This window comes from Microtus ochrogaster, chromosome 5 (genome assembly GCF_000317375.1).
Source record: "Microtus ochrogaster isolate Prairie Vole_2 chromosome 5, MicOch1.0, whole genome shotgun sequence".
In the NCBI taxonomy this organism is placed as follows: Eukaryota; Metazoa; Chordata; class Mammalia; order Rodentia; family Cricetidae; genus Microtus; species Microtus ochrogaster.
In genome coordinates this window covers 33952893-33972326 of record NC_022012.1, presented here as the reverse complement: position 1 = coordinate 33972326, position 19434 = coordinate 33952893, and the positions used below count along the sequence as shown (strand labels likewise).

General features: G+C 42.2%; 1 protein-coding gene across 3 annotated transcripts in view; it reads right to left on the bottom strand.

Annotated features, from left to right (window-relative positions):
- Positions 1-1173: 1173 nt before the first annotated feature.
- Positions 1174-19434, bottom strand: part of Znf202 (zinc finger protein 202) — a 35606-nt gene continuing 17345 nt past the window's right edge. Inside the window, exons 1-6 of one of the 3 annotated variants that reach the window (XM_005347129.3) lie at positions 6591-6992; positions 5782-5992; positions 5349-5437; positions 4453-4582; positions 3813-3932; positions 1174-3443 (exon numbers count right to left, since the gene is read on the bottom strand). In XM_005347129.3, the coding sequence (XP_005347186.1) occupies positions 2473-3443; positions 3813-3932; positions 4453-4582; positions 5349-5437; positions 5782-5992; positions 6591-6992 (1923 nt within the window). In that variant the 3' untranslated portion in view covers positions 1174-2472. Of the gene's footprint in view, positions 3444-3812; positions 3933-4452; positions 4583-5348; positions 5438-5781; positions 5993-6590; positions 7087-19434 lie in introns of those variants that run through there. The other 2 variants (XM_026778902.1, XM_026778901.1) reach the window with 2 other exon arrangements.

Below are 19434 nucleotides of genomic sequence, written 5' to 3'. Positions count from 1 at the left end.
GGCAGCAAGACTTTGTGAAGGTTTTGGCTCTAATGACTTGATGCTAATACAATTTTTGAGAATTTCCATGGAGTTCTCGCGAATCCATCAGCTTCTAATTTGGAGCAGATTTCCTTTGCTCTCTTGGTACTTTGTGGTGGTTATGATGAGTGATTCTTGGTTATTCCTAAGCTGGTCATTCTTTACATCATTCCCCGGCTTCAACAACATGGGCATTCTGTTTATTTGACTATAACCTTTTCTATATAATGTTGAAAGCCTTACAAGCTTTCCTTTAAGCTTTACAAAAGACAGTAGGACTTCACTAATTCTAGAAGTGGGCCTTTGGGAAGGAGCATCCTGTGCTTGGCCCTAGGGTCAGTGGAAATGCTGTTTCCCCACCTGAGGTCCCATCACTGGTCCTGATGCTCCTCCACTGTGACTGTGTTCAGACTCGGGAGCTTGAGCGTCTCTCCAATTAGAATTAGGAGTCTTAGAAAACACAGTGGTTTATAAATGGGACAGAGAGCCACTGTCAGCATAAGAAACTGCAGAGACAACAACAATAGAAATGCTGTTTCCCCTCACTACATCAATTTCACATTTTCCTTCTGGAGAATTGTCTTGACAGATTTTTTACTTAACAAAATCAAGCAGACAAATTAGAGAAAACCCAGTTTCTTTTCCAGTGTATTCCATGTCCCTTAAGAGATTAGTTTGAAAGCACTGGTATAAAAGTACTAGACTATCTTTTGAGTGGCATTTCTCGTAGGACAAATTCTGCTTACACTTTAGATGTATGTCTGACAAACGCCAGAATATTAGTCTCTTGTGCAAGCTGCAGGCTTGACCCTCTGTGTACACATTGTACCCAGAGCTATGCTAACCACTCCAAGCCCTCACTATTGGGGAAAGCATCTCTGTCCTTTAAATCTAGTTAAAGCAGAAACAGCCTTCAGAGGCATCAGACAGCTGCAGCTCCAGGAGGTGATCAGGCAAAATATAAACGGGGGCGCTTGGCTCCAAGTATCACTTTGTTTGACATCAATTGACTGACACTAAAACTCAACTAGGCCATCACAAGAGAATTTCCTTACTGGGATGTTAGGGCTGGGAAGCTCTGTTGCGAACCTACCAGATTCCTTATCATGAAATGAGCAGAAGAAAACAGGCACACACACCCATCTACCTTCTCATGCTTTAATTCCACACCCGATACTCCATTTCTGGAGCAACTCTCCCCGGTCCTTTCCAGATAGCCAGACACACGAGGGAACCTCAAACAGGCAAAAGACCCTTGGGCTACCAGGAGATACCACTTTTTAGTTCACAGTTACATGAAAATGAAAATATATGTATAAAAAACCCAAATAACACAGACACAAAAAATCCATTTACGTCTGGTGAATTCTCAGGGTTCAAAATATTAGGGTTCATTATCTTCCCTGCATGATAGAACTGAGGCATGAACACTAAGGACAAGGTGGCAGAATCGTCCTAATAGTCTTGGCCAGTGGCAACAGCTGTTTCCTATCTTCTGAAGTGGTTTCAGATCTTTTCTAGTTTCCTTACGTAAATGCAGTGAGCCAGTCAGTTGTGACTGTGCACTGATAACGTTATGGCGCCTTTCCAGGCCGACAGGGCTTCAGATTCCCTCTCACAACCCAGATGAAGGGTGCGCTGAAACATTACGTGGGGAAGTGATGGGTTTCGCCAGGCCTTAATCACGCTTTACTGAATTCTCCAGCACTCCAGCCTACATTGTTCCTGCAGTAGGCATGGAAGGTACAAAGTTGACAGTAGCCAGATCACAGGAAAGCTAAAGACAAGCATATCCAGACGGGGTGGTGGGGGTGGTGGTGCACCCCAGGAGGCTTTCGATCAGGCCCGCTTTTGTAGCAGTGTATGGCACTTGGTGTCATTCTGAGAACAGGGAAGGGAGCAGCTTGCCAAAATCCTTGTGCAGTAGCCTCAAGGACTTGTCCTTTATCACTCTCCCCCTTGTCTCCAGCATCTAAGTGAAGAGGTGACTTAGTGGGAACCTGAAGTTGGCCAATCAGTGTGCAGCAAATCTCTCAGGACACAAAATTCCTGTCTTAAGATTAGGGCTGTGTGCTTTACGGTTGGAGCCCAGGGAGGACAGACCCCTTTAGGTCGGTCCCTTATCAGACCCAAGAACTTACTTATCCTTGGTCACAAAGAAGTTGAGGCTGGTAAGTAGTCTTCAGATATAGAACAGCCTAGGTTTCCCAAAACATAATAGCAAAAATTTCTTAGAGTCCCAAATCTCCTACTTCACACCATGATGTAGAGGTAGGAGCATGCTTGTGAAAGAGAAGCCTCGACTGAGGAGAGCTGACGAGTTCTGGAAGAGGTGACATATGGTATGGGCAGGTCAAAGAGATGCCTCAGAACAGGTCTCCTAGGGTTAACCACAGAGTCCATCCCATCCCAGTTGAGGGCTGAACAACGTTCTCCACACGCGGCACATAGCTAGGTCTTTCTCGTATGGGTTCTCTGGTGCCTGATTAGGTGATACCCTCTACTGAAGCTCTTCCCACAGGTAGTACAAGTGAAAGGCTTTTCTCCAGTGTGTGTTCGTTGATGCCTGACGAGATGATCCCTCCTGCTAAAGCTTTTACCACATTCATCACACCGGCAGTTCCTCACAGAGGCATGGCCTTTCTGGTGCTTGGCAAATGCTGCACTATTGTTGAAGGAGCGCCCACATTGACTGCAGAGAAAGAGCTCCTCGGTCACGTGTGTCTTCCGATGTGTCAGAAACTGTCTCTGGTCACTGAAGTCCTCTCCACAGTCCGTGCACGAGTAGGGCTTGCCTGGAGCATGGATTCTTTGGTGTGTGGTTAACACAGATTTCTGACTGAAGCTTTTGCCACAAGTAGTACAGAAGAAAGGTTTTTCCCCTGTGTGTGTCCTCTGGTGCCTGACCAGGTCTGAAGTCCAACGGAAATGTTTTCCACAGTCATCACAGCTATACGGTTTTTCTACGCGGGCATTTCCCCCCGACTGGGTCAGAGGGGCATCCACAGTCTTCCGGTTTGGAGGATGTTTATGAGGAGGGTTCGTCTTATGGACTTTCTGGTGCCTGGCAAGATGTGAGCTCCGTGTATAACTTTTCCCACACTCCATACACTTATAGGGCTTTTCTCCTGTGTGAGTTCTCAAGTGCCTAATAAGATGAGAATTGCATGTGAAACTTTTTCCACATAGAGGGCAGTGGTGTTGCCTCGCTACCTGGGGGTGTCCAGGAGTAGTTTCCCTAGTTTTTGTGGAATTATTAACTTGAGAAATATTTGTGCCAAATCTCCTTTCATTAAGTCTACTTGTATTACCCTCAAAGACTATCTCCCAATCTGGAGTCTGGTGAGTTTCTGGGTCTACCAAAATAGACCTGTGCGTATCTTCTTGCTCAACACTTCCTTCCCCATCTTCACTCAGGTCTCCTAGAGAAGGGGCAAGAACAGAAAGGAAAAGCTATGATAACAAAACCTTTTATACCATGAGAGAATTTTGAATGGTTTTTCTAATAAATAACAGGGAGAGGGAGGGTGTAGAAGAGACTAATGACAGACGGGTCTGTCTTTCAGAGAAAGGCACTAGTGTGGATGCTGCATTAGAAGTACCAGTGAGTGGGTATGGGGTACGGCCATTGCGGTGGATGAGGCAGGATTGAGAGTTCAGTCCCTGGGCTAAAAAGTGAGACTATCACAAAGAGTGGAGGATAAAATAATGAAAGGGAACCAACGAGAAAGAGGCACACTGACTAGAGGGGGCTGTCCAATGTGGTGTCAGAGCTGTCTGCTGCTCCTTACCTGTATAGGTAAAACTCAGGATTTCTGTTTCTGCAGGCTCCTGAGATTCGTGGACATCTGGCACCTGAGGCTCTTCTTCTCTAATCTGGGAGGTATCATCCAGTCTGGGAATTGGAAATGCTGCTCAAGAGATAAGAAAAAAGGACATCATGATTGGTTCAATACTTCCCCAAGTTAAAAGCAGATTTTTATGGACTGGTAGGTAGGTGGTAGAGCAAAAAGGTAAATTAACTGGTCAGCTATTACTAGTCTTTAGCTTGGCACCTCTACGTGCTGCCTACCTTCTACATTTCTTGTGCCTTAGTAACTATTTACTGTGAGCCTTGCTCCTTCCCTCTTGTTGAGGAACGCAGATTATCTTTGCTGTCACTGCTTCAAAACTCATGTTTACTTCAAAAGTTAAATATTAAAGCTCAAAAAACTAACAGTATTCTCCCATTAATTTTCCCAAGCATCTTTACTTCTTCCTTTCAGTTGGAAGGATATCATCTAGAGCTAACTGATCTTTAATCTCATTGTGTGGTAGGCATGCATAAGTGAAAGTTTAGTTCATGTGGTCCAAGGTCTTTGCCTCCCCATACTCCAACATAAAGAAAGACGTTTGTGGCTAGAATGCCCTGAAATACATGCAACTCCTTACACAGAGAAACTACAATTCCACAATCTTCTTCCAAGACATATTCTCCATAGAATTCTTTTTGTGTTGGATCCAGATCACTCCACTGATCCTGTGAGAAGCAGAGCGCCACATCTTTGAATGTGACCAGTCCCTGAAATGACACAAGGATCCAATCAGGATGTGATGCTTCAGGTAGCCTACTGTGTTTTGGGGTAGAGTCATCCAAAGATAAAGGGAATGCTAGCAGGCAGAAGGGTTTCCTTTGGGGAGCCTGCTTCCCACTGCTGCTGCTTTCGAACCTTCAGCACTTGAGGAAAGAAAGCATAGACCCTGTTTCTGCTCTCCAACCTCAGGCCAGACTTCATTCTTCCTCAAGGTATTGTTTAAAATCCAAGACAGATCTTAAATCATTCAACTCCCTATCTGGTATTTCAGTGGGGGGTCTCTATGAAAATTCATCGTTTCTAGGAATCTTTCCCAAACTACCCCATCTATTTTCATCTACAGTCAGAACAAGGGAGACATGAAAGAATTCTATCTCCTTTTCTCAGCCACATAATTTCAGATCAAGAAAGGATCCGAAGCTATCAAGGAGGATAGCTCCTGAATATCACAACAGTCATGTTAGCCATTCTCACAAATGATAAACAAAACCCACTTGACTTCAAAATTGTACTGAATACTGCAAAATAATCCCACTTAGCACCTTTCAGTAGTACCTTTGGCACATAAAGAGACTATGAAGACTGGAGTTGAAAACAACTCTTTAATTTGACACAGTTTCTTTTCCTATCCCGCGTACCCACAGAAATGAAGACTTAGTACACTCTAAGTGTGCACGTTTGTATCCCCAATTTGTTCAGCATATGGCTAACACCCACCAAATCTTCAAATATGTATTTTGAACTGGGGTTTACCTGAGAGAGGGCAGTGAGAAGAGCAACCATCCCTGGGTCTCCAGACCCTTGTTCTGTAGGAAGGTCTGGATCCTGGGACACTGGAACCTCTAAGGGGAAAAAAGGAGACAGAGGTCAGCAGCATCCTACAGTGAACTTATAAAGTGGCCTTAACTTCTCTGTTAAGAGAATCAAGAAACTGGTCTAAGGTCAATTATCCTATCCATCATCACCTATAACCTCATCGGATAGCTAGGAGCACTCACCAATATCACTATTTAAATGTGGCCCCATATTGAGGCAGGGTCTAGCTGGTTCTTTCTGTTCTCAGCATCAAGATTCTGGGCTTTCTTTCCATTAGAGTTTTCCAGCTTGTGTGATACAGGAGAACCCCCGTCCCTCCATTTCTACTTCACTTTGCCCAAATCTGTTTCTTGCTGAGGTCTCTTCCTACCACTTTCCTGCAGAGGCTGGCGCTCCCCATCATGCTGCAAGCTCTCTTGTTCCGATGTCCCCAGATCTGTGTTTCTGAGGGCTTCCTCATGGGGCTGCTCAGGGGTCAAGGTCTGTGTTGGATCTTGTTGCTCACTGGAGGACTCTGGCTCCACTTCTAGGGGTGGTGTCTCTTCTGACAGGACTTCCTGGCCCTGAACATGGACGGTTACCTGGGAAAAATTTTAACTTCCAGTCAACATAGAGTCAGGAGTAAATTGTCATCAGGGGTTATTTTAGGAGGAACACTCCCAGAGGGAATCAGATGAGGAAGGGAAATTCAATAGGCATGTGAACAACTGGTTATCTTCGCAAAGACAAGACAGGACACACTGGAACTATTTTATTTTTCTACTCTTTAACTTTATTTCAGCCATCTGGGGTCCCGAGGTTTCCATCTTTCCTTATTTCAGGTCTTCTTTTATTGTTTGTTTCCCCAGATTACCATCCTAGCAAAGGGATTTTGGGATTAAGAGTCTAGGTGAACTTCAAGGAAGTCTAATAGTTGCTTTCTGAGGACCCCACGGTTCTACATACAAAGAAATTAAAAAATCCAACGTCAGTGGCACAGGCAGGTGATCCAAACCCTAGAAACCACACTCACACACACATATATCCCTGCCCTGATGGGGCTCATGCATCTATACACAACCCAGACAGAACCAGGAAAATTTAAAAGATAATTTACGGGGTCCTCATACTCTCCCTGCATCTAGTCTTTCAGGAAACAGCCCCCTCCACATCACACAGATCAGGACTCCCCCTCCTCACCCACCGCCTTGGTCTCCTGGGTCGTTTCTGCAAACCCTCCACCAGCGTCACGGCCTCCTCGCCACTCTCTGGCCGCTGGCCGCGCACCCAGCTCTGCAGTTCTCCAGGCAGGACGGTGAGGAACTGCTCCAGCACGAGCAGCTCGAGGATCTGCTCCTTTGTCCTCCTCTCTGGCCTCAGCCATTGATGACAAAGCTCTCGAAGTCTGATGAGGGCTTCTCTAGGGCTAGATGCTTCCTGGTAGCGAAAGCGTCGGAAGTTCTGGTGAGAGGTCTCCAGCACAGGGTCATCCCCCTGCAAGGCAGACTCTGGACCGCAGGTGAAATCATCCTCCAGCTTTACCATCATGACTCCTTCTTCTTCCCAAAGGTCTTGGTCCTCTGGTTCCAAGGCAGTAGCCATCTCCTGGCTCTTGAGTGTTATCACACCATTTAGGCCTCACATTGGCATTAATGCATTTCAGTCTGGGTACCTCAAGGGGTTCCTCCCAAGGGATCTACAATAGAGAAGTAAAGATGAAAGAGGATGATGCCTGCAGTTATGTAGAGACAACACTTCGGACTTTGTGATTCTCTGCACACTTCTTAAATAATTCCCCTCTCCAGTCTCCATAACTGTATTTTGCAATGAAATCCACGTAGCCTAGGAAGATCACCCTCTTAGGCAAGGCTTCTAGGCCTGAGGATAGAGGGTACATTGCTATTCCTTTAACACTGTAGTTCTACCTCCTAATGTCTTTCTTCCACTTCCTTCCTGCTGAATTCTTTAGTCTGACTCCATCACTTCCTGTCAGACTATACCCAGCACATTCTGAGATCCCCATTGTTGTGGACTATTATTTTAACTAGGCAAAGATGTATTACATTTGTTTATGCTGCAAAAATGTTACTTTAACTGTGTAAAAGTGGCTTACTTTTGTTTATGCTGCATTTGCTTAACGATGTAAGGATGTGTGTTTAATTATGTAGAGATGGGTTGCATCTGCTTCACCTTGCCTACCTAAGGTATCTGATTGTCTGATAAAAAGCAGAACAGCCAATAGCTATGCAGGAAAAAAGATAGGCATGGCTGGCAGGGAGAGAGAATAAATAGGAGGAGAAATCTACACTGGATTTCTCCAGAGGGAAGAAGAGAAGAGAGACAAGAAAGAGAGAGACATGCCCAGTGCAAGAAGCCAGGCAGCCATCAGCCAGAAGCAGTGAAAGTAAGATATACAGAAACAGGGTAAAAGGGTAAGATAAAGGGCAAAAGGTAGATAAAGAGAAACAGGTTAATTTAGTTAAAAGAGCTAGCCAGAAATGAGTGATGGAGGAAGGTCATTGGTTAAAAAATAAGAAACTGCCTTGGCCCATTTTATTGGTTAGAACATAGGTGGGTGGAGTAAACAGGAGAGAATGCTGGAAGAGGAAGTGAGCTCAGAGACGCCATGCTCCTCTCTCCCGGGCAGAGGCGATAGCTCTGCTCTCTGAGGCAGACGCATGAAGCTCAGACCCAGGATGGACGTAGGCTAGAATCTTTCCCGGTAAGACTGATGCTTCACAGATTATTAGAGATGGGTTGATTGGGATATGAGAATTAGCCTGTAAGGGCTAGAGTTAATGGGTCAAGCAGTGTTTAAAAGAATACAGTGTCTGTGTAATTATTTTGAGGCATAAGCTAGCAGGCGGCCGGGGTGCTGGGGACGCAGCCCCGCCGCTCTTATTACAACAAATGAGCCTAAGCTAGGTCAGCCAAAACAAACAAATAAACCAAAAGCCCCAAAAAACTAACAGTAAGTCTCTGCGTCCTGATTTGGAGCTGGTTGGTTGGTTGGTAACCTAAAAGAAAAAGGCTGGTGCACCTCATAGTTCTTAAATGGCTGGGAGAAAAATGCTCATAATGCCTACTAACCAATGCCCCAGTGGCCATGGTTTGTTTCACAGCACATTAACATGTATATCAGGAGACACGAGCAGGGTAGGTGCAGCTTATGCAAGACTGCATCACACATAATATTAACCTCTGTAAAATGGGAATTCTTGGAGTTTTAAGAGCAGTGAGGAAAGACACTAACATGAGCAGCACTCCAAACCCCTGCCTTTATATTGCTAAAACATCTTTAATCGATTAACTTATTGATCCTCAAAAAAGGACACTCATTTACTCTAGTCTTGCTTGCAAACTTACCTTCTGAGTGCCTTGGCAGGGACCAATTGTTAAGAAAATACTCAACTTAGTAATCCTTGGATTCAACTTTGATTCTTTCTCATTGTTTAAAATTTGTTAAACCAACCCTACCTTTTAAACTTCTAAATGCTTACTCCTCTTCTTCTTGCTGCTTCTGTGTGGTCCTTACCACCTTGCCTGAACTACAGCCATGATTTCCTATGTGTGTTCCCTGCAGTACTCAGTCATGAGTAAAATACAGCAAGATAAAATAAAATACAGTAAAATACAGAAAATGTCTATTTTTCAAAAGACATTCTGATTCAATGTATCTAGATAGTTATGCCTTTAGAAATGCTACTTGCCATCCTATTGCAATCCCTGGTTCGGTAAAATCAAGGGAAGTTAAGAGTGCCTAAATTTGCCTGCTATCATTTAGCAGGTACGGGACAGGAGTGTGTACCAGTGGGAAGTTTTCTCTGCCAAATGACTTTTCTCATCAATAGAATGGAAATGATAGTATTTTCTATTAGTGTAAATTTGAGATTAAATGTCTTACTGTTAAGTTCTTTACAGTGTATCTTACCCATTCTCTGCACTACCTGCTATAGTGACTGCACTGATGGCCAACAGCATGAGCTTGTAGGCCTCCCTGCATTTTGAAGACTGTACCTATTGCACACACTCCCCACTCTCTCCTCTTTACTGCTACAATGTGTGTGACTATTTCTTACAGGTTTTTCCTTTTCATTTCCTTGCTTTGATGATATTCTAACTGGTCCTCATCTTGATAATCTAAACTGTCTCTGGAGTTGCTATCTTCACGTCACCATTATTTAGCAGGTATGTCTATTTGCAGCCTAGGGCCACATGTTTCCCAGGATAGCTGTGAATACAGTCAATACATTTGTAGATGACATTATTTTGCAACATCAAAAGTTTGGAACCTTGATCTACACTGTTACCAATATTAGCTGTCACAGTGAATCTGGTCACGTTCTTCCCCTAGTAAAGATCCTCAATCATTCCTGTTTTTTTCCTTATGTGAACAAGCTTCTTTAAGCACATCACACTGTATCTGGTCTTAATCTTGTTATTCCCTTGCTATCCTGTACAGCCATTCCCACCATTCCTCAAGTGGGTGCACACAATATTTACAAGTGTTCACCAACCTTCACTCTGGGGAATGAGTGTTTATTATGGAGAACAGGTGAGGGGTTACCTACAGAGGTGTAGTCATCACTGCGCCAGAGACACACGTAGAGAACTTGACCTAGCAGGGATGTAAGGCTTCCCCAATAGCTGCACAGATGGAGGCCCTGCTCTAGGCTTCTCAAGTGTTTGTATTCTGACCCCTCCCCCAAGAAATGTGCAGAGTTGCCAGCTGGTAAGTGTAGTAATAGGAGCGGCGGGCTGCTTCCCGCCACCCGGCTAGCTTTACCCAAAATAATTACACGGACACTGTATTCTTTTAATCACTGCTTGGCCCATTTCTATCTAGCCTCTTCTACGCTAACTCTTGCACCTGGACTAGCCCATCTCTAATAATCTGCTGTAGCCCACAAGGTGGCTTACCAGGGAGATTCTAGCCTACGTCCATCCTGGGTCGGAGCTTCATCGCGTGTGCCTCAGAGAGCAGAGCTCTAGCGTCCACCCTGGAGATGGGAGCATGGCGTCTCTGAGGCGTCTGCCCCAGAGAGGAGTGCTGTTGAGTCTGCGCTCACTTCCTCTTCCTCCCAGCATTCTGTTCTGTTTACTCCTCCCACCTATGTTTTAACCTATGAGAGCCAGCCAAGCAGTTTCTTTATTACTTAACCAATGAAATCAACAGATTGATATATGACACTCCCACATCAGGTAAGGAGTAGTTGGATTGGTGGGGGGAGAACTATAAACAAGCTGGAATCATTTGTAAGCAGGCACAGCTGAATGCTCCAAGATGGCAGTTGGTTGGCTTGGAGGAAAATCACACACTATTCTTCCTACCTGTGACATTTAGTTAGGATAAACTTTACTTATCTTTTAAGACAGCTTAGGTCTTGGTGTCTTCTGAGATGTTTCCTTGGGTCCTTTTCTCTCTACCCTTACACATGGTTAGAAATCGCCTAAGTGGGTCAAAAGCAATCTGCTCCATCACTGTCATTATTACATAACAACTGTTTATTTTCTTTGTTAGGCACTGTGAATTTTACTCTCTGAAGCCTCTTAAAAGGAACACTACAAATGCACTTACAATGAATCTCCACTCTCATGTCTTCCTCTTACTATAGCAGCCAACATCAACCTTTCTGTATCTGTACTCATATTTTCCTAATTCACTGAGTCTTGTTAATTCTAACAAAATGTACTTCAAACTCACCATGTCTTCACCTGCATTAAGTTCTCTAGTTGAGCATGACAACCTACCATATTTGAATGGCTACAGTCTCAACCCCGGAAAAGCACTGGCCTATGTCAAGTACTGTGTGCTGAGTGAATCACTTGAGTTCAAGCTTTACAACTGTTTTTGGCTCTGTCCTTCTCCAGACAAGAATGTTATCCATCCAAGAGACTCTTTATTTGTCAATCATTTTGTTCTGCACTGCAGTTACCTGCAACCAACCCTCAAAGCTATCACCTGATTCTCATCAATTGCTCCTGGACTGCTGCTGTATTTAAAAAATCTATGGCCAGAGATTACATGGTTCCCATATTTCTTTTAATCCAAGTTACTTCATTAAATTGTCCTCGATCATTTGCAATATCGTTTCTATGTTTTTGATAGTTCTATAATGTTGGGGAGTATTACTTTAAGGTGTGTTACTTTTTAATGCTGTGGAACATCTGCTTAATGGTGTGAAGATGTACTGCTCTTGTTTAAGCTGCACGTTTAGCTCTGTGAAGCTGTGTTTTTTTTTTTTTTGCCTGTCTAAAACACCTGATGGTCCTCATAAAGAGCTGGATGGCCAATAGTGAGATAGGAGCAAGGATAAGCAGGGCTGATAGGCAGAGAGTATAAACAGAAGGATAACCAGGGAGGAGGAACAAGAGAACAGGGAGAGAAAGACATCTGGGGTCAGCCACCCACGGAGTAAGAGTGAAGTAAGACACAGAAATAAGAAAAGGAAAAAGCCCAGAGGCCAAGGATAGATGGGATAATTTAAATTAAGAAAAGCTGGCAAGAACAAGCCAAGGCTCAGCATTCATAACTAAGAATAAATCTCCGTGTGTGATTTATCTGGGAGCTGGGGGTGGGCCCCCAAAAGAGGGTAAAGAGTAAAAAACAACACTATAATCCCTTTTAAATCTGTGTGCGAATGTGGCCATGCCACAGTGTACATGTGGAGGTCAGAGGACAACTTGCAGAAGTTGGTTCTGTGTCTACCAAGTGGCTTCTATGGATCAGGTCACTAAGCTTGGCAGCAAGCCTCTTTACCTGTTAAACCATCTTGCCCAGTTCTATCATTCCTATGCCATCTTGTGCTAAGTTTCTCTACTTCTTGGTAGTTTGCATTTTTGTTTTTAATTTTATGCTCATCTTTAGTAAAGTTTTTTTTTTGGTAGAATTAAAAATAGGCAGAATTTCATTTGTTTCTAGCTCACCACTAATGGTTTTAGAAATTTTGAATTGGTTTTAACATTAACTTTTCATGGTATTCCTGAAAAGTAGTTTTAGGAATGTCATCTGAAACTCAAGTGGTTTATTTAAAAAAAAAATAAAGATTTTGAGCTGGGAGATGGTGGTGCATGTCTTTAATCCCAGCACTTGGGAGGCAGAGGCAGGCAGATCTCTGCAAGTTCAAGGCCAGCCTGGTCTACAAGATCTAGTTCCAGGACAGGCTTCAAAGCAACACAGAAACCCTGTCTCAAAAAAAAAAAAAAAAAGATTTTGATTTAATATGTGTTTAGGTACCCAAAGAGGCAATAAGATGTTGGATTCCCTGGAGCTGGAGTTACAGGTGATTGGGAGCTGCCTGACATGGGTACTGGAAACAGAACTTCAGTCTGTGAGAACAGCATGTGCCCTAAACAAACCCTGAGCCCCCTCTCCAGTTCTCCAAGTGATCTTTTTTTTTTTTTCAGTAATCACACATTTATTAGAAATTATGGCCATCATGGGTATGCCTGAACAAATAAAGACAGATAATGGTCCAGCATATGTGTCTAAGAAAATGAAACAGCTTTTTTGCTCATGATAATATTAAGCATATTACAGGTATACCACATAATCCTGCAGGTTGGGTAGTTATAGAAAGATCAAAATGAACTATAAAGGTTATGTTAAACAAACAGGAGTGGAAAATAACCCCAGAAATAGATTACATAATGCTTTATTAATGTTGAAATGCTAATGAGAAAGGAACAACAGCGGAGACACACTAAATAATAAAAAATCTTCTGAATTAAATCAGCTGGTTTATTTCAAGGATGTGTTGACCTCACAAGGGAAACCAGGAAATATGCTACATTGGGGAAGGGGTTTTGCTCTTGTTTCAACAGAAGAAAGGTTAAGGATACCATCAAAATTAATAAAGTTTTGGTCTAAAAAAGTGTAATCTCTTGAGAAGGAGAAAGAACGGCTCAGCCACAGAGGTGACAAACAATTAGGTGGTAAGGAAACCACAAGAAGATGGGGCCCCAAAACAACTCCACCTGGTTGGTGTGACCTCATGATGGTAATAGCGCTACTATAAGACCTGTTTTGGGTACCAGCTGTTCAAGATGGTTCCAACTTGGTTAGCTGAAATGATGCAGCTTTTTTTTTTTTTTTACAATGTTCTGGCCAGATCTCCAAGTAGGAACCTCAGAAAAATCCTACCAAATACTCAGAGACTATTTGCAATCATATCAGACAGTAATCTTGAAACTTAACCATCATTTTACTTTCACAGGATACCATAGAAAGAACATCGCCTCCAAGACAGCTGGAAGACAACGTCCACTCTCCCAACAAAGTTTGTCCTCAGTGTTAGGGACATCATTTAGGAGTTGATTATAACTGGTATAAGGTTAGGGTTTGGGGGTAAATTATGTAGGTTCAGGGATCTCTGGAAAAAAGGGAAATAGGATGGGATAATAGATTAGTGTGAGCTTACTTACACTAATAATAGTGAGTAATAGAGTGAATACTTGTAAGTTATTATTTATAGGCAATTTACATTGGTATAGATTCTTGTATATTGTAAATTGTATTGAATATGCACCTATTTTCATCTACAGTATTTGTATACCTAGGCAAAGTTATTTTGCCATATTATATGCATGCATGCTTCTAACTCTGCTTAAGACATTTTGTATATTGATACAATTTTAGGATATATTTATCATATTGCAACATACATTTCTACCTCTGATCAATATATACATTGTTTACATTTTGAGATCATTGTCCTCATTTGTTGCACAGTTGCTTAAAGATTGTTTGGGATTCTAATATAAAGTCTTAGTCTTTAAGTTATATAGGTATTAGGAATTATAGATCAATAGCCATCCATGTTTGTCATACTTATAGTTAAACTAATCAGGTTCTTTAGATATACAGAGATTGTATTCTGCATAGACAGACAATCTTCAACCACTTCAAAGAGCTATAGAATATGACATTTAAATAACTTGGGGTTCTGTTGAAGTGAGATACCATTGATCCTGGCAGCACTGATCTATTCCCGAGAGAATGTTGAGCACCGAAGACACTCCACTTGGAGCTTGTTTTCTTCTAGGCAACACTGGCCGTTGGGCAAGGAACTGCCCATGCATCAACCACTGAAAAAATGCATGATGTCCAGATAGGACAAACAGGATACAGGAAAAAAGACTGTCAAATCTGACCAAGACAAGGTAAGATAGTTCTGAAAGTTTTCTTGCCTTTGAAAATGGTCTGTCAGTTACTCTAGGCCTTAGCCAGAGTTGTTGCTCCAACGTTGCAAATGAGACTTTGGGTGATTGTCCAGGTAGTTAGTTGTCTCTGTCATTTGTTGCACATTTTGGAAGTTGCTTGATTGCACTTCCTGCTTACTCAGGTAATATTATTTCCCTTCTTGGGTATTCAATGGGGTTGCAGACTAGATAGTTGTACTTTCCTCTCATGACTCTCCAAGTGATCTTTGTGTCACCAGAGGATCTCTCTGGAAGGTAAGGTTCTTCAAGACTTGGCTAGCCTCTGTGGGCCTCTCTTTTCCACTATGAGTGGCACTTCCAAGACAGCCATTGCTCAAATTACTATTTTGTATCTCCTACTTCCTTTTAACAGGAATTTCTTTTTTTTAAAAAAAAATATTTATTTATTTATTTATTTATTTATTTATTTATTTATTTATTATGTATACAATGTTCTGTCTGTGTGCCTGCCGCCAGGCCCGAAGAGGCCACTAGACCTCATTACAGATGGCTGTGAGCCACCATGTGGTTGCCGGGAATTAACAGGAATTTCTAAGCTTCTCTCTGAAATACCTTACTAAGCCTTCACTTGCCTAACTCCACTCTTCCTTCCAATCTGTTTTCTGAGTTCCCCTTAACTGACCCCTCCCAGGTAATGAATAATAAAACCTGTGTCTCTCCATTTCACAGTACCCACTGTGTTGTAAGAACTGTTTCGCTGGTGGCAAAATAACTCATGGAACTATATAGGGTTTGAAGCGGGGGCATGTTGTACCCTGCTCAAAGTCTGGCAAACAGTAATTAATGAGGGCATATAACATTTCCTGAGTTTCTCTCACTGGGAAGGATAGTTACCGGGTCATATTAATTATTATTTACTCAAATGTCCAGCAAAATTTGAATAAAGACAAATTTACTGTTTATTGTAAGTAAATAGGGCATTCTCAGTGGTTTTCAGTGTGACGGAGTAATCTTCAGGTCACTTTGGGGAATAATTCAAATACACATTACATAAAACTGGGCATTCGGAAAAAGCATTTTTCTTTGATATTTCAATCAGCCTTAGTAAGCACCATCCAGACATTAAATAATTTAATGTAATGTCAATATTATTTACCCAGATAAAGCTTTCCAATATTTATCCATAACATTCATTCCTGTAAAGCAGATAAACAGAGCTGCTACACAAGGTAGCCTAACTTAATAAAAACAGCTCCATTACTTAAAAATCTGAGAACCAACGTTCAGTGAGATAAACCAGGAATTCCCATGGTCTTCAGGGAGCATCAGGAATAAGATTCCATACAATGTATGTCCTGCCTGAAGGGATCCTGCTTTGAGTGGCTTTACTCCCCAAGGAATAAAGAATCTAGCCATGCAGCCATGCCACATAAATCCTGCTGGGGTTTTTTAAATGATCCACAGTTGATAATTCTGCTGCTTGTTTTGCATTTATTTTAGCAGGCTTAAAAGCAAGATGGAGGGAAAGTGGTCAGCAATACTGGGAATGAAGAGGGGAAGGAGATGTGAATGGAATAGGCATGGCAGTTGAGTAAAGCTATAGATCAGGTACCTTGCAGTTTGTTGGCCTTCCAATTCCATTACCTTACTTGGGTGTCTTTGGAAGAATTCCACAGCAAGATCAAACCTTGGCATCAAACCTGGTGGCGCAATAGCAAATCCCTGGAGCCTGGGCAACTTGCCTCTCTACCCAATGCTCACTCCCTATTACCAGTGTCCCCATAGTAACCATCCTGAAGTGGGCAATTTCTCTTGGGCACCTCAGGATAGAGTTTATAACTAGGTTGGGAGTAGTAAATAATTTGGTTAGAAGAATCACTAAGACAAACATCTGCAAAGATACTTCATAAGAAGGGACAAGTCACACGCCCCCCCCCCCCCAGCTCCTGCTGCAAGGGTTTCTTTGTTACACATGACCCTGCCTTCCTCAAGCCTGCCCTATTGTCTGCTAGGTCCTTGGCCCAGGAACAGTTTCCTGGTCCTGCACTAAGGCTATCCACCCAGACGGGTGAGTGTCTGCCTGTCAGGCCCCGCAAGGGAGTGCGGGCACCTTTAGCCTGTGACGAAGGGTCTTCTGTGTTCTACTCAACCCTGCCCTGTCCCCACGTTCACCCTTTTGTCTGTGGTGTCCTTGGGCTACCAGGCATCCGTGCTTCAGTGCTGAGGAGTTCCATCCAGACGGGTCCTTGGCCCAGAAACAGCATCCTGTTCCTGCACCCAGGCTATCCACCCAGAGGGGACTATTAGGCATCCCTGTTTCATTCAGACAGGAACAGTTCTTGTCCTGCACTGAGGAGATCCACACAAAGAGTCAGTCACAGCAAAGACTAGACCAAGACACCAAGACTCTCCTGGCTCCATTTGAAGGAAGAGATGGGAAGGCGCCAATGCAAGAATGCCTCCAACAACCTGAAAGGCAACAATGACACCACCAGAATCCAGGGATCCCAAAACAAGAATTGTACACGCTTCTCCAGAAGAAATAGAAGAAATCAACTTTAAGTGGAACTTTATGAAAATAATAGAGGACCTTAAACAGGAGGTGACAAACTGCCATAAAGAAATGGAGATGACAAACAAAAAGGTAGAGGAAATGAATAAATCTCTCAAAGATACCCAAGGGGGAAAAAAAACAAGAAAAAGCAATCAAACAGGTAAGGGAAACATTTCAAGACTTGAAAAATGAAATGGAGGAAATGAAGAAAACACAAACGAAGGGAAGGCTGGATATGGAAATTCTGGGTAAACGAACAGGAACTACAGAGACAAGTATTACCAACAGAATACAAGAGATAGAAGAAAGAATCTCAGACACTGTAGATACTTTAGAGGAAATAAACTCACTGATTAAAGAACAAAACAAACCCAACAAATTCTTTTTTTAATATTTATTTATTATGTATACAATATTCTGTCTGTGTGTATGCCTGAAGGTCAGAAGAGGGCACCAGACCCCATTACAGATGGTTGTGAGCCACCATGTGGTTGCTGAGAATTGAACTCAGGACCTTTGGAAGAGCAGGCAATGCTTGTAACCTCTGAGCCATCTCTCCAGCCCCACCCAACAAATTCTTAACACAAACATCCAGGAAATCTGGGACACCGTGAAAAGATCAAACCCAAGAATAATAGGGGTAGAAGAAGGAGAAGAATTACAGCTCAAAGGCCCAGAAAATATATTCAACAATACTACAGAAGAAAACTTTACCAAACTAAAGAAGGATATTCCTATGAAGGTGCAAGAAGCATACAGAACACCAAATAGACTGGATCAAAAGAAAGAATCCCCGCGCCATGTAATAATCAAAACAAAAACATACTGAACAAAGAACAGATATTAAGAGCTGCAAAGGAAAAAGGTCAAGTAACATATAAAGGGAAACCTATCAGAATTACACCTGACTTCTCAATGGAAACCACGAAAGCCAGAAGGTTTTAGATAGATGTGCTGTAGACACCAAGAGAACAGGGATGCAAGCCCAGACTACTATACCCAGCAAAGCTTGCATTCACCATCGATGGAGAAAACAAGATATGCCAGGACAAAAACAGATTTAAATAATACGTTGCCACAAACCCAGCCTTACAGAAAATACAAACCAAGGAAGTCAACAACACCCATAATAACACAAGAATCTGACAACCCTCCACCAGCACAACTCAAAGAAGGGAAACACACAAACATTACCACTAAAAAAAATAACCGGCGTTAACAACCACTGGTCATTAATATCACTGGACTCAATTCACCTATAAAAAGGCACAGGTTAAGAGAATGGATAGGAAATCAAGATCCAACATTCTGCTGTTTACAAGAAACACACCTCAAACTCAAAGACAGACACTACCTCAGAGTAAAGGGATGGGAAAAGGTTTTCCAATCAAATGGACCAAAGAAACAAGTGGGGGTGGCTATACTAATATCTAACAAGATGGATTTCAAACTAAAATCAATCAGAAGAGATGGAGATGGACACTTTATACTCATAACAGGAACAACTCATCAGGAGGAAGTCTCTATCCTGAATATCTATACACCTAATATAAAAGCACCCACATATGTAAAAGAAACATTACTAGAACTCAAAGCATACATCAAACCCCACACTCTAATAGTAGGAGATTTCAACACTCTACCCTCACCAATGGACAGATCAACCAGACAGAAACTTAACAGAGAAATAAGAGACCTATCAGATGTAATGAACCAAATGGACTTAACAGACATCTATAGAATATTCCACCCAAACAGAAAAGAATATACCTTCTTCTCAGCATCACATGGAACCTTCTCAAAAATTGATCACATAATTGGTAACAAAGCAAACATTCATAGATACAAAGAAATTGTAGTAACCACCTGTGTACTATCGGATCACCATGGAATAAAGTTAGAATTAAACAACAATTCTAACTCCAGAAAGCCTACAAATTCATGAAAATTGAACAGTCAATTACTGAACCACACCTGGGTCAAGTAAGAAATAAAGAAAGAAATTAAAATCTTCCTTGAATTCAGTGAAAATAAAGAAACATCATACCCAAACCTATGGGACACTATGAAGGCAGTGCTAAGAGGAAAGTTCATAGAACTAAGTGCCCACATAAAGAAAATGGAGAAAGCACACATTAGAGACTTAACAGCACAGCTGAAAGCTCTAGAAAAAAAAAAGCAACAGACTCACCTAGGACTGGAAATAATCAAACTGTGGGCTGAAATCAACAAAATAGAAATACAGAAAACAATCCAAAGAATCCATGAAACAAAAAGCTGGTTCCTGGAGAAAATCAACAAGATTGACAAACCCCTATCCAAACTAAT